At 57.8% G+C, this 12,214-nt stretch overlaps 1 protein-coding gene across 10 annotated transcripts in view; it reads right to left on the reverse strand.

Annotated features, from left to right (window-relative positions):
* The window catches only part of MEF2D (myocyte enhancer factor 2D), a 101,190-nt gene that overhangs the window by 8,926 nt on the left and 80,050 nt on the right, over positions 1–12,214 (reverse strand). For 8 of the 10 annotated variants that reach the window (XM_027742447.2, XM_039385958.1, XM_027742441.2 and 5 more), the window contains 5 exons: positions 11,265–11,321; positions 7,470–7,660; positions 7,173–7,193; positions 3,948–4,077; positions 615–882 (listed from right to left, as the gene is read on the reverse strand). In XM_027742447.2, the coding sequence (XP_027598248.2) occupies positions 615–882; positions 3,948–4,077; positions 7,173–7,193; positions 7,470–7,660; positions 11,265–11,321 (667 nt within the window). The remainder of the gene's footprint in view (positions 1–614; positions 883–3,947; positions 4,078–7,172; positions 7,194–7,469; positions 7,661–11,264; positions 11,322–12,214) is intronic. The other 2 variants (XM_027742449.2, XM_027742451.2) reach the window with 2 other exon arrangements.

The raw sequence follows: 12,214 nt of genomic DNA on the forward strand, positions 1-12,214 counted from the left end.
CTTCGATTCCTGCCTCTTTCTGTCCCACAGTCTCAGTGTCATCTCAGGCAAGTTGCTTAAATCTTTATTTTGACCAAGTAACTTGGTGTGTGGATGCTTTATTTCAGACTGAAAGGAGATCCACTTCAGAAAACCTGCTCCAAGATGTAAGTGCTTGTGTTTTCTTCCCTGGAGGAAAGCAATCCATTTGCAATACTAAAAGCCACCTTCTTCCTACACCAGCAGGGCACAATTCCAGACACCTTATCCTGCAACTTCTGTTCCATCTAATGCTGACTCTGGTTGTATCTCTGGCCCCCCAGTTGAGAGCAGGGAGCAACCCTGCTGTGGACAGACAGCAGGATGCAGCTCTTGGAGCATCCCTGAGCATGCCACTGCTCTGATCTCAGCTGGGGACTCTGGGTCACTCCTATGACAGAGGCAGGGACAGGACTCCCCAGACTTCCTGAGCTGGCTGGGCTGGCTCCTCTTGCAGCTGCTCCTGCCCCCCAGAAACACAGCGTGGACCCACCGGGGCCCAGCAGGGAGGAGTCACAGCTGGAGTTCTGCAGGTTTGGCACCTCTGAGGAATTCCCCATTTCTGTCTGAGTGGCCCTGGTACCTGTTCCACTTACATTAAGTTTCCTAATGACACAGGGACCAGGTGCTGCTGCTGCGGCTGCTGCTGCGGCTGCTGCTGTTGTTGCTGCTGTTGCTGCTGCTGTTGCTGTTGCTGCTGCTGCTGCTGTTGTTGTTGCTGCTGCTGCTGCTGCTGCTGCTGCTGCTGCTGCTGTTGCTGCTGCTGCTGCTGCTGCTGCCAGGCAGAGATGTTGCCAAGGGACAGCCCTCCAGGTGAGCTGAATGCTGGCAGCGAGGACAGCTCAGCGCTCGTCAGCTGATAATCTGGAAGAGAAGGAGCCCTTCAGTCATTTCAGTGTCAAACCTGCTCCTACAGCACCCTGAGTGCTGCGAGAAGATGGAGACCTGCAAGAGACACAAACACACAACGTACGGAATATTGTCTCGTGCTGCAAGTGGTACAGGGATGCTAGCTAGAGGACACAGCTCTTGGAACCATGGAATGATTTGGGCTGGAATCACAGAATCATGGAGGTTGGAAAAGACCTCTGAGATCATCAAGTCCAATCTATGACCAAACAACACTATGGCAACTAGACCACGGCATTATGTGCCATGGAAGGCACCTTTTAAAGGCCATCTAGTCCAACCTGCAGGGTCACCTTCCACTATCCCAGGTTGCTCCAAGCCTCATGCAACCCAGCCTTGAACACTTCCAGGCATGGGGCAGCCACAGCTTCTCTGGGAAGCTGTGCCAGTGCCTCAGCACCCTCAGCATAAACCATTTCCTCCTTATATCCAGTTGCCTTCTGGCCTCAAGGCTGGTAGGACCCTCCACACCCCCAACACCCACTGGTGCCATTATCCCCCAGGCACAGCAGTGGAAGGGGCAGCCCCATGGTGCAGCTGCATCCAGCTCCCCCCAGGAAGGACTGTGGGCATGTGAGACACCCCACAGCCACCCTCCAGCTGGGTATACAGAGCACAGACACACATGTCCTCCCCTCCCTGGGCAGCAAACCTCCAACAGCTGGTGAGACCCACCCATACCTGGGGCATCCCCACCCATACCTGGGGCACCTTCACCCACAGCTGGGGCATCCCCATCTGTGCCTGAGGCACCTTCACCCCTACCTGGGGCATCCTCACCTGTATCTGGGGCACCATCACCCATACCTGGGTCACCCCCCGTGTGACAGCAGGGGGCGCTCCCCACCCGCCATGGGGACATTCAGCAGCCACCGTGTCCCTCCCCACGGACACCTCACATCCCGGTACCCCCCCACGCTTGCAGGACGATGCCCTTCCCCTATAGGATCTGGGAAGCATCCCAAATCCCCGTGGAGCACCCCATACCAAGGGGGGATTTTACAAGGGGCGGGAACGACGATGGAGAAAACTGGGGGGAAAGTGCTGCTGCTCCTGGAGATGGTCAATTCTCGGTCGGCCACATCAACACCTGACACAGACACCACGGACCCACAGGTCAATCGAACCTTCCCCGTGCCCTCTTCCTCCCCCTTTCTCTAATTTTGGGTGTCTCGTGGTTTCAGCTGTCCCCGCCCAGCAGCACACACAGAGGTGGCTGTGCTGGTGCTGAACCGCTGCCAACGCCGCCGGCGGATCCCCGGCACACCCCACCCAACGTCCTTCACCTCCCGCACCGGCCGTTCTGGTTTGGGAGCTCCAGACACCCACTGGTTACAGTGGCCGCCCCCACAGCCCCCACCAGGGCTGGAGCTGGAGCCTCTCTGGATCACAGAGCTGGGAATGGTTGGGCTTGACTGAATCCAGCTGCGGAGCCGGCGTGGGAAAGGGCACGTAACCCTGGCCAGGCAGCTTGGCACAACTGCACCCACTCGAAATCCAGATAATTCCCACTCAATTAACAGGTGAGTCCTGGAAAGAACAAGTGGCAACGCCTCAGGCTGGGAGTTTGCTCAGGGTATCTGCACCCCACAGTGACCCACAAGATGATCATCCTGGCAGCATCACAGAATCATGGAATTATCTAGGTTGGAAAAGCTATCCAGGACTATCAAGTCCAGCCATTCCCCCAGCATTGCCAAGGCCACCACTAACCCATGTCCCCGAGTGCCACATCCACACGTATGTTAAATCCCTCTAGGCATGGTAACACCACCACTGCCCTGGGCAGCCTGTTCCAATGCCTGACCACCTCTACCACGATGAAATTTTCCCTAATATCCAACCCAAACCTTCTCTGGCACAACTTGAGGCCATTTCCTCTTGTTCTGTCACTTTTTACCTGGGCGAAGAACCCGAACCCCGCCTGGCTCCATCCTCCTGTCAGGGAGTTGTAGACAGTGAGGGAGTCCCTCTGAGCCTCCTTTCCTCCAGGCTGAGCTCCCCCAGCTCCCTCAGCCACTCCTTGTGCTCAAGATCCTTCACAAATTGAGATAATTCCCACTTAATTAACAGGGCAGCCCTCGTAAAACAAGTGGCAACAGCCCAGGCTTGGAGTTTGCACCCCATAGCGATGCCCCCCACGCTCACCCCCACAGCAAACCCCGTGGCACAGACACCGCTGGTGCTCGGGCAGGAACACGGCTCTGCCCGTGGTCAGCTCTGAGAGAAAATAACTACAGAGAGCTGAAATTCAGCCCCTCCGCCCTGAGCAGCAGCACAGGGCTCAATTAAAACCTATTTTGGGGACTCTGGCTGTGCCCAGCCTGGCTGGCGAACGGCACGGCCAGCGCCGGCTGCCACGCGGGGAGAGGAGCCTCATCACGCACAACCGGCATCTTCAGGGCTACACCTACTAATTTAGGAGAGGGAGTTCCCAACACGCCTGTTCTGGGTTCTTCCAGACAAGCAGCTTTTTACATTTTTGCAAACTTTCCTCTGAGCTCAGAGCAAGTTACACAGGCAACCAGCAAGTCCTCAAAGTTTTCACGGAGGTCTGACAGGTGGTAGATGAACAACCCCTTTGCTTGGGCAACTGCGCTGTCACCGTCGCCTCGGGCTGGCTTGAACCCTGCCAGCCTGAATCAGATGTGCCTACGAGCAGGCTGGTTTGCATTCTTCCCAAACTTTTGGGGGCCTACGCTCATTGTCATTAAGCCCCTATTACAGCATCCCCCGAGCTCTGGAGAGCCCAGGGATGGGTGTAGCTGTAATTAGCATCCACTTCCACAGTTTGATGGGCTACAGTGGGGCAGGATCAGCCCTCACAGCCCTTCTGGCTATGACAGCATTTATATAATGACTTTCCTCTTGATTTTAATCCTGTGGAACCTTCGGACTCAACCATGTCTTGCAGCGGTAAGTTCCGTGAGCGACGATGCAGCTGCTCGGAGAGCACAGGCACATTTCCCTCTCCTGTTAATTCACTCAGCGGAGAGCTCAGACCTGGCCACTGCTCTTACCTGTGTTGTACGCTGTGGGCATGGCAGAGAAGGGCAGCCCCTGTGTCAGCAAACTCGGAGTCGCCACGGAAACAACCGGTGTGGTCAGAGAGTGAGTTGCTTGGGAAACACCCAACCTCTGCGTGTTCTGCTGTGGGAGCAAACATGGAGGGAATTAAAACCCAGATGGTTGGACTCTGTCGTCTTCGGCCTCAAGACCCCCTAGGCATGCACTGGGGTTGAGTACAGAGACTGTGGGATAAGCAGGATTGATCCTCTGGCCATTCCACACTGCAACAAAGCAAAGTGCAAACCACACCAGCTACTGCCACTCTGGACCTTGTGACACTCATCTGCAGGTCACTTGGCCTTATGTCCCCTTCGGGCCCAGGGCTGGGCTTCACCCACCAGGACCAGCCATGTCCCTCTGTGCATGGGGGGCAAATGTCAGCAGGATGCTTCAGACTATTCCTCACTGCTTTCCAGAGGTTGTGTGTGAGGTTTGCTGGGCTACCAAGCAGTGACAAAGGGACCACCAGGACCAGCCAAGGCAGCACAGAGCCAACACATCCTCTTCCCTGCAGCTCCAGTGGCCAATATCTGCCTCAAGGGAAGCTGAGGACGCTGAGCATTGGCCTCAGGATTTTAAAGGGACTCTGTGGCATCCCTAAACTTGAAGTCCAGTGCTCAGCAACCTGCCAGCTCAGTGCCCTCATGAGGTTTGTGTGACTCAGGCATTAGCAGGTCCACTGTGGAAAAATTCTGCCCTTGGACCAGTGCACGCCAGCCTCCCCCTGTGGTTTTCCAGGCAGTTACGTGGGCGGATCTACAGGTCAGATTCAGCCCTGTTTACAAGGCAGATAATCTGGACTGTCTCTGCTGATCTGATTTAAATCAGACTCAAAGGCTTGCCTCTAATCCGAAGCACCCCAGCACACGTCACCCTGTGAAGACTGGGGCAGTGCCCAGCTTAAATCATGCCTGGCACGAGGCTGGCTGCGCCCTCAGCACACAGCGAGGAGCCTTCCTCCCACACTGAGGGCTTCCAGGGCCTTGGAGGGCTGGGCATGGACCATGCAATGCTTCATGGCCATGGGGACTCTCCCGGGATAAGGCTGGAGGCTCAAACCCTGCCCTGGCCACCTCCAGAGGGTGATAGCACCCGGCTGTGCTGGATTTGCACACCCTACGCCCACATGGTGCCCAGCCCGCAGGTCCCTCCCGCCGCCCGCCCAGGGAAGGCGATTACCAGGACTCTAATTGCTAAAGCCCTGGGCTCTAGAAGCGGGTTTTCCTGGCACGCATCCTGCTGGCAGCCACCCTCGGCCATGCCCACTGCCATGGGTTAAGGACACGGCAAGAAATGCCTCCACAGAGAGCAGGACCCAGCCCCATCCCTCTCCTGCGTGTACTGGACCCCGAGCCAGTTCAGCAGGATGCAGCCCGCAGCCCCCAGCCCCATCACCTCTGCCCCTTGCTCTGGGGCTCTGCAGCTTTCCCAGGAGAGCGGAGGCACAGGGACAATTGTGGCCACACTGGAGGGCTGGGCTGCTGGGACACGGGCTGTGCCAGGCATATCAGCCCTGGGAATCACAAGGCAAGTGCAGGGATGTCATCCTGATTTTCACCCCAATCCATGCAGAGAGGAGGTGTGCAAGCTGCCCCCCACCCCGGGCCACTCACACTCCATGCCCACACACAATGCTCCAGTTGCAAACTGCCATTCCAGCTGGCACCAAACCATGCACATGCTCCCAGGGAGCCCATGCGTTGCTGTGGGTCCACGAATGGATCCTGCTCCCCCTGCCATGTTAGAAGTGTGGAGACAAATGGGGGGATGCTTCTCTGAACCCTCTAAAGGAGCAGAGCGGGCTCAGAGCCCAAAGCTGCAGGAGCGGAGCCGGGGCTGGCAGGGCTGGGGCTGCCGGCAGAGGCTCTGGGCAGAGGGCAGGACACAGCGGAGGGGCCGCTGACTCATCCCGCTGCTGCCTGGAAAGAGGTGGGAGCTGCCATTTGGAGAGAGGATCTGGTATGTAGGTTGAGCAATATGGAGGGAGCAAATCTAGGGAGAAGGTTAATGGAGCAGGGGGGCAGCTGTACCGGACAGGAGGGATCAGCAGGGACAATGCTCCGCATTCCCTTTCCCGATCCAGTTGTGCCAAAGTCCCTGTCCCCCACTCACCGTATTTCATCACCCTCCACCTCCCTTCTGCCACCTCAGCTGCGCAGAGGATGTTCTTCACTTCCCAGAGCCTGGGAACGCCTTGGGCAGTGGGAATGGGGATGAGCAGACCGGGAGGAGGGGAGTGACTGCTCTCTCTCTGCACATGGGGAAACTGAGGCAGGGAGCTGCTGGGAGGGGGCCACTAAGCAAGAAGGGTTTGGGGGCACAAAGAGCAAAAGAATCCACGTCTGCCAAAGCCCTGGCCCATCCCTGCCCTGGCCAAGAGTGTCTCCTTGCAGGCTGCCAGAGGGACTGGCTTACTCCTGTGTTTTGGAGAGCTTTTCCCTGTCTGTGATCTGCATCCTGCAGCAGCTCTTGCCCTTCCCTCGCTGCGCTGACCTGTCGCCCATCTGCCCTGCACCAGAATAGCAACGGAGCAGAGTGAATCATTGCCACAAACAAGGTGGCATTCACTTTGCTGGCAGGAAGAGGAAAAAAAAGCCATAAAAATAACACAGAAAAGTGCCCCGTGCACAAGGGAGGTTTAGGGACTGCACTAGCCAGCCCATGGATTTACACAGGCTTTAAATAATATCCTTAATATGGGAAGAGCCTGATTTACTCCCTGTCTCTCATGTGCTGGCAATGGACCAGGTCTTCCCGTGTTGTAACTGTGGTGGTTCCAGCAAAGCCCACGGGGCAGGTCCAGGCCAGTGGCGGCGCCCAGCTTGGCTCTACAGCCCCCAAAGGGACCCTGGCTCACCTCCCTGGGGTGACCAGCACAACTCTTTTAGCCTTGGTAGAGAAACAGATGCTTTACAGCTTGTGTCAGCTCCTTCTTTTCCATAGGGTACTCGATTTTCCTATAAGTGCATTTTTCCTGGGATTGATTTTCTGAGGCAGGACCGGATGTGTGTTTGGTGCCCACATCCCACCACATTCCCAACGGAGGGCAAAGGAGCCAGTGTCCACCCCCTCCGCATGCTCCACGCCTCTGTCAAGCCAGGGCAGGGTGTGGGGACCAAGGGGGACAAGTGGCCCACGTCCCACCCTGCTGCCATGCACACTCAGAGGGAACTCACCAGAGCCAAGTGGTCCTCGGTCTGCCCGCGGGAGAACAGGGAGAGAACCGAGAGGCACCGTTAACTGGAGCGCCCCATCCCCGCCGCACCCCGCGCTCGCCGGCACCACAATGGGAATCCAAACCTTCCTCCTCAGATCTCCCTGCCGGCACAGCCCCAGCCGGCTTCCACTACTACTGCATGGAACAGGCGCCTGCCCTGCATCTGCTCCAGCACCAAGTCCCCCTGCGGCCTGTCCACTGCCAGGGGACCCGCTCCCACCCCAGCTGGTGTCCCAACAGACCCACGGGCACTCACCAGGTGGTGCATCAGCCCCTTCCCGCTCTGCGAGGTGATCACACGCAGGTCTGGCTTGCGGCTGTTGGCGGCGAGCTGCGTCCCATGCGAGGGTGGCGGTGGGGACTTGGCTGGGATGATCTTGCCCAGGCTGCTGCCATTGGACACAGGAAGGAGACTCGGCGAGGCTCTGGCACTCACATAGCCATTTCCTGCAAGAAAATGGGTGACAGAGATGAAGGAGGTAAGTTCATGGTGTGATGGCGAATGCACGGCAGCGAAAGCACGGCAATGGCAAGTGCATGGTGGTGAACAGGTACAAACTGAGAGAAGGGACATTTAGGCTGGATATTAGGATGAAACTCTTTGCTGTTAGGGTGGTGAGATACTGGAACAGGTTGCCCAGGGAGGTTGTGGATGCCCCAACCCTGGTAGTGTTCAAGGCCAGACTGGAGCGACCTGGTCTAGTGGGAGGTGTCTCTGCCCATGATAGGGGGTTGGAACTAGATGATCTTTAAGGTCCTTTCTAACCCAAATCATTCCATGATTCTATGATTCTACAAATGCATGGCAGTGGTGAATGCATGGTGGTAAATACATGGTGATGGTGAATGCACATGCACAGCAAGCAGTGGCACAGCGGGGCTCCATGGATGCTCCTCCCAGGGAGAGCAGCACCTCATGCCCCCAGGCTCCCCAACACCCTCCTGCACCCAGGCAGGCTCACCCTGCAGGGTAGGCAGTGGCCCCGAGTCCCCAGTGCCCAGGGCAGCTCCTCAACCTGCAGAAACTCCCTTTTGTTCCTGCAGTAACACCTGATACATCTCAGAGGCCTGATCAGAGGCTCTTTACATGCTCTGGCCGGGCACCACGGCTCTGCCATGGCAGGTAATTACTGGCACATTCACTTGTAAGGTCTCCTTATGGTACCAGAGCAGCAAAAAGGGGCTATGGCCAAGTGAGGACTCAGTTCACTGCTCCCATTGCCCCTCTGAAGATCTGAGGTTCCTTCCTCCTCCTCCTCCCGATGCCCCACTTAAGGATTTTATGTGCAAAGAGGGGGAAAAAAAAGAAGAAAGGAAAGGAAGAAAAAAATTAAAAAGGAAAAGATTTGATGAACATCAGGAAAGGAATAAATTGGATCAGATTACTGTTCTGATGAGGGTTGGTTTTTTTTTTCTGAATAGGCCCCAAAGATAGAAAGGCGTTCAGCAATCACCAGGATTCAGCCCTCATATTCATTGCACGTTAGACCAGGAAAAATAGGTCGCTGATTGCATTATTAATCACATCTACCATTGCTGCATCTGCATTTCAGCAGGCGGCTGTGGCAGTGACGCCGCAGCCGCGGCGTGCGGGGGCCGAGTGCCAGCCACTGCCTCTCCAGAGCTGTCCCGGGGCTGAACGCAGCGGAGATGGGGTCAACCAGGCACAGGGGACGGCCACGCTCCCTGGGAGCCATGGGTCTGATCCCACCGATGCCGCCAGGGACGGGAGGTGCTGCCCCACCAGGCGCCTGGGAGCTGCCATCGGGGATGCCCATGGTGGCCAGGCTGCTGCAGGCTGGCAACTCCGGTACCCATGTCCCTGATGGAGGGAGAGGACCAGCTTTCCTGTCCCCAGTGAGGTGTCCTCCAGGTCTGAATCACTGTGAACAGCCCTGCATAAGGCATGTGCCTGGTGCATCAGGTCCTGGTACCGTGAGCTGTCGGCGTCCCGCTCACAAGGCCACTGGCTTTTAGATTTATTAACAACAAAGGTGCAGAAATTTCCCGGGTGACCTTTGCTACCCACAGTGCCAGTGGCCATGGATAAGCCAAAAGAAATGTTAAACCCCTTGATATTCTCCTGCCCAAGGTGGTACCGACACGGGTACACACGTGGCTCTCATGGTGACTCCCTGTTTGAGGCGTGGCACGTTATCGTGTGTGTCACCTGGGGTGTGGATCGGGGTGGCCCCTGTGCTGGAGGGGAGCTGGTTTGGGTTCCAGTGCTGCCACTCACCCCAAAAGGCCTTGAGTATTGTCATCACTGTCTCCACCCAGCCTGGACTCAGCCACCCCAGTGAGCCAGAGAGAGAAGGGCTGTGCTCCTGCCCGGATTTCCCAGAAAGGCCCCACCCCCAAAAAAAGAGGTCTAAAAGTGAAGAACTCTGGGCTGCCTTTGCACCACCCCAATGTGAATCTGAGCAGAACTGGGGACGGCCAGGGCTCAGCATCCCCTTCTCGGGGCAGGCAGGGTGGGCCGGGTGCCGCATCCCGAGGGTGGCACACGCTGTGGTGCACGGGCAGGGATACAGCCGGGATACAGCCGGCATCGCTGCAGGATCCAGCCAGAGGCACCCGCAGCTGATGACTCAGAGGCAGCAGGTGATCACTCAGTGCTGCAGAGACTGCAAGGGAGGAGGAGGAGGAGGAGAAGGAGGAGGAAGAGATGTCCCAGGTATCTGAAAACCGCAAGCGCAGTGCCAGAGCCAGAGCCAGAGCCACGCTCCCCTCCCGCAGCCGTGAGGGGAGCCCCGGGGCGGGCAGGGGGTCGGGGACAGCGGGGGTCCGGGGCTGGCCCCGGCCGGGCTGTCCCTGCTCCTCACACCCGTTTCCTGCAGTGGCGGCAGGAACGCGGGGAATGCTCCGGTGACGTCAATGGTGACATTCACGGGCCCTGCCAAGCTCCGACCGCCACGGCCGCTCCCGACAGCTGACGTGGGGGCGGCGGGGGGACCGGGGCCGCCAAGGTGCCTGGCGGCCGGGGCACGACGGCCCCTTCCCTCTGCCCTCAAGGAGCAGCAAAGCTTCGTGTCGGGCACTGCGAGGCCCCGGGGAGATGCAGCCTCCCAAACCGCCCTGGCAGGGTTTGCTCTGGAGGCGCAGCTGGGAAGAAATCCCGCTGGCACTGGCATGGCTGGTGCCCAGCACAGGGAAAAGACTATTCCCAGGAGGGGCTGTGGTGCAGGGCACAGGGACAGGCGGCCACAGTGCTGCCGAACCGCAACTGGACCAGCCCCATCCGCACAACCGGCGGGACCCAGCTCCAATGTGGTTTTAATTGGGGCAATGTGGAATTTCACACTCCTACTCTGTGCTGTCAGCTGGAGCCCTGCTGCAAAAAGGCCTGGAGGGGGTGAGAAGCCATGCTCCTGGAGCAAGGCTGCCTTCACCCTGGGACGGATGGCATCCACCCTGCCAAGCCCAAGCCCATGGCCTGCAGCAGCTTCCCAGCAGGACCTGGGGGCATCACTGGTTTTTGTGCTGTGCCCACACCAGCGCTGGGCTGACACCCTCAGCCTGCAGATGGCGGAGGCAGACATGGGGATGGAGATGTTGTTAATGCATTTTACAGCCAGGGAGCTGAGCCACAAGGCCTGAGCCTTGTTAGCATTGAGGCTCTCGCAGTGGAAAGGGACCTTAATGAGCTTTTTTCCTTGCAGTAAAGTTGCTTTACAGGGCCCAAGCGTGAGGAGGAACTGAGTGTTAATTGATCACGTGAGGTCAGGGGGGGAACTGGCTGCAGCGTGAGGAGCTAAACCCAGTGCTGCCCAAATCCTGGTCCTCAGGGATCACTTCTCTGATCTTCAGCAATCCCAGAGACCCAGGGGAGATGGACACACCTCAGTCTCTGGGGTCTTCACTGAAACCAGCCCTCCCCACAAAGGCTAGAGCTCCACATGCCAACTTCTCCCACTGCCAATGGCAGCAAAATTTTCCCCAGCGCTTCCCACTGAATAGCGAAGCAAAATCCTATCGGACACATGGGGAAACCATGGGCAGGAGTGGCACACGGGGCCCTGGGCACAGGGCTGAAAGGCTCCTCACTTACCCACAGGGCTTGGGCAGGCTCCGTTTGTGTTGTTCAGGTCTCCCCCAAGCATCGCCCCTGCAAAGCAACCGGAAACACGGGGTCACCATCCACACTTTTGGGGAGCAGGAAGTGGGGGAGGAGCACAATGGAGGGAAGCAGAGGAATATAAGTGGGGTTGCGGCACCGGGGAGAAAGTCCTGGGTGAAATGAGCAGCATTCCTGGTGATCAGGTTGGGAAACATTATCCAGGCAGATCCGTTTCCTTTGGGAAGGAGCCAGGTGCACAGGAGCCTGCTCCAAAGGAGGTAAGCTTGGAAAACACTGCGGCTATTTTATTCCAAGCCCCCCTTTGGGGGACACGGGGCCGGTGCTGCTGGGGAAGAGAGCCCCAGCAGCACGACGTGAAACACTATCCCCCCTGTAATGTTCACGCCGAATGGAAACCATCCCTGCACTGCCAGGACGCTGCTACGATCCGGCCTCCCACAGTCCCAACGCTTGGAAAGTGCCGCCACTCCCCACCAGGCCGGGAAAAAACAGACAGGGGGCTTTTACGTTCCCAAAAAACTGAACATTTTGCCTCTCCTGCAAGAAGATTTGACTTTTTTCTGCCATGTTATGGAGTCACTTCTGAAAGCCACCTATTCCCCAGCTGGGGCTGCCTGGCTACGCCGGGGGCGGCGATTGTGGCCAACAGCCGGCACGGAGGCTCTGAAGCTGCAACCGCAGTCATCCTGGAGCCCTGGGCTGGGGAACGAGGAGCCTCCGATCCCAAACCCCACCTCTAACCACCGCCCAGCCCTTCTCAACCCAGATGGGGAAACCTGAGACAGAAACCTTTATTCAGCCCATGGCTCTTGGCTTCAGGCTTGCAGCGAGCCCCTGACACCGGGAGGAGGGCAGGAGGGCTGAGCCATTGCTGTGAAGGGTAGTATAGTTGCTCCCCACATGGGAGCAGGGTTGGGAAC

Source organism: Pipra filicauda, unplaced genomic scaffold (genome assembly GCF_003945595.2).
Source record: "Pipra filicauda isolate LSUMZ 115617 unplaced genomic scaffold, ASM394559v2 scaffold453_size531900_pilon, whole genome shotgun sequence".
NCBI lineage: Eukaryota > Metazoa > Chordata > Aves > Passeriformes > Pipridae > Pipra > Pipra filicauda.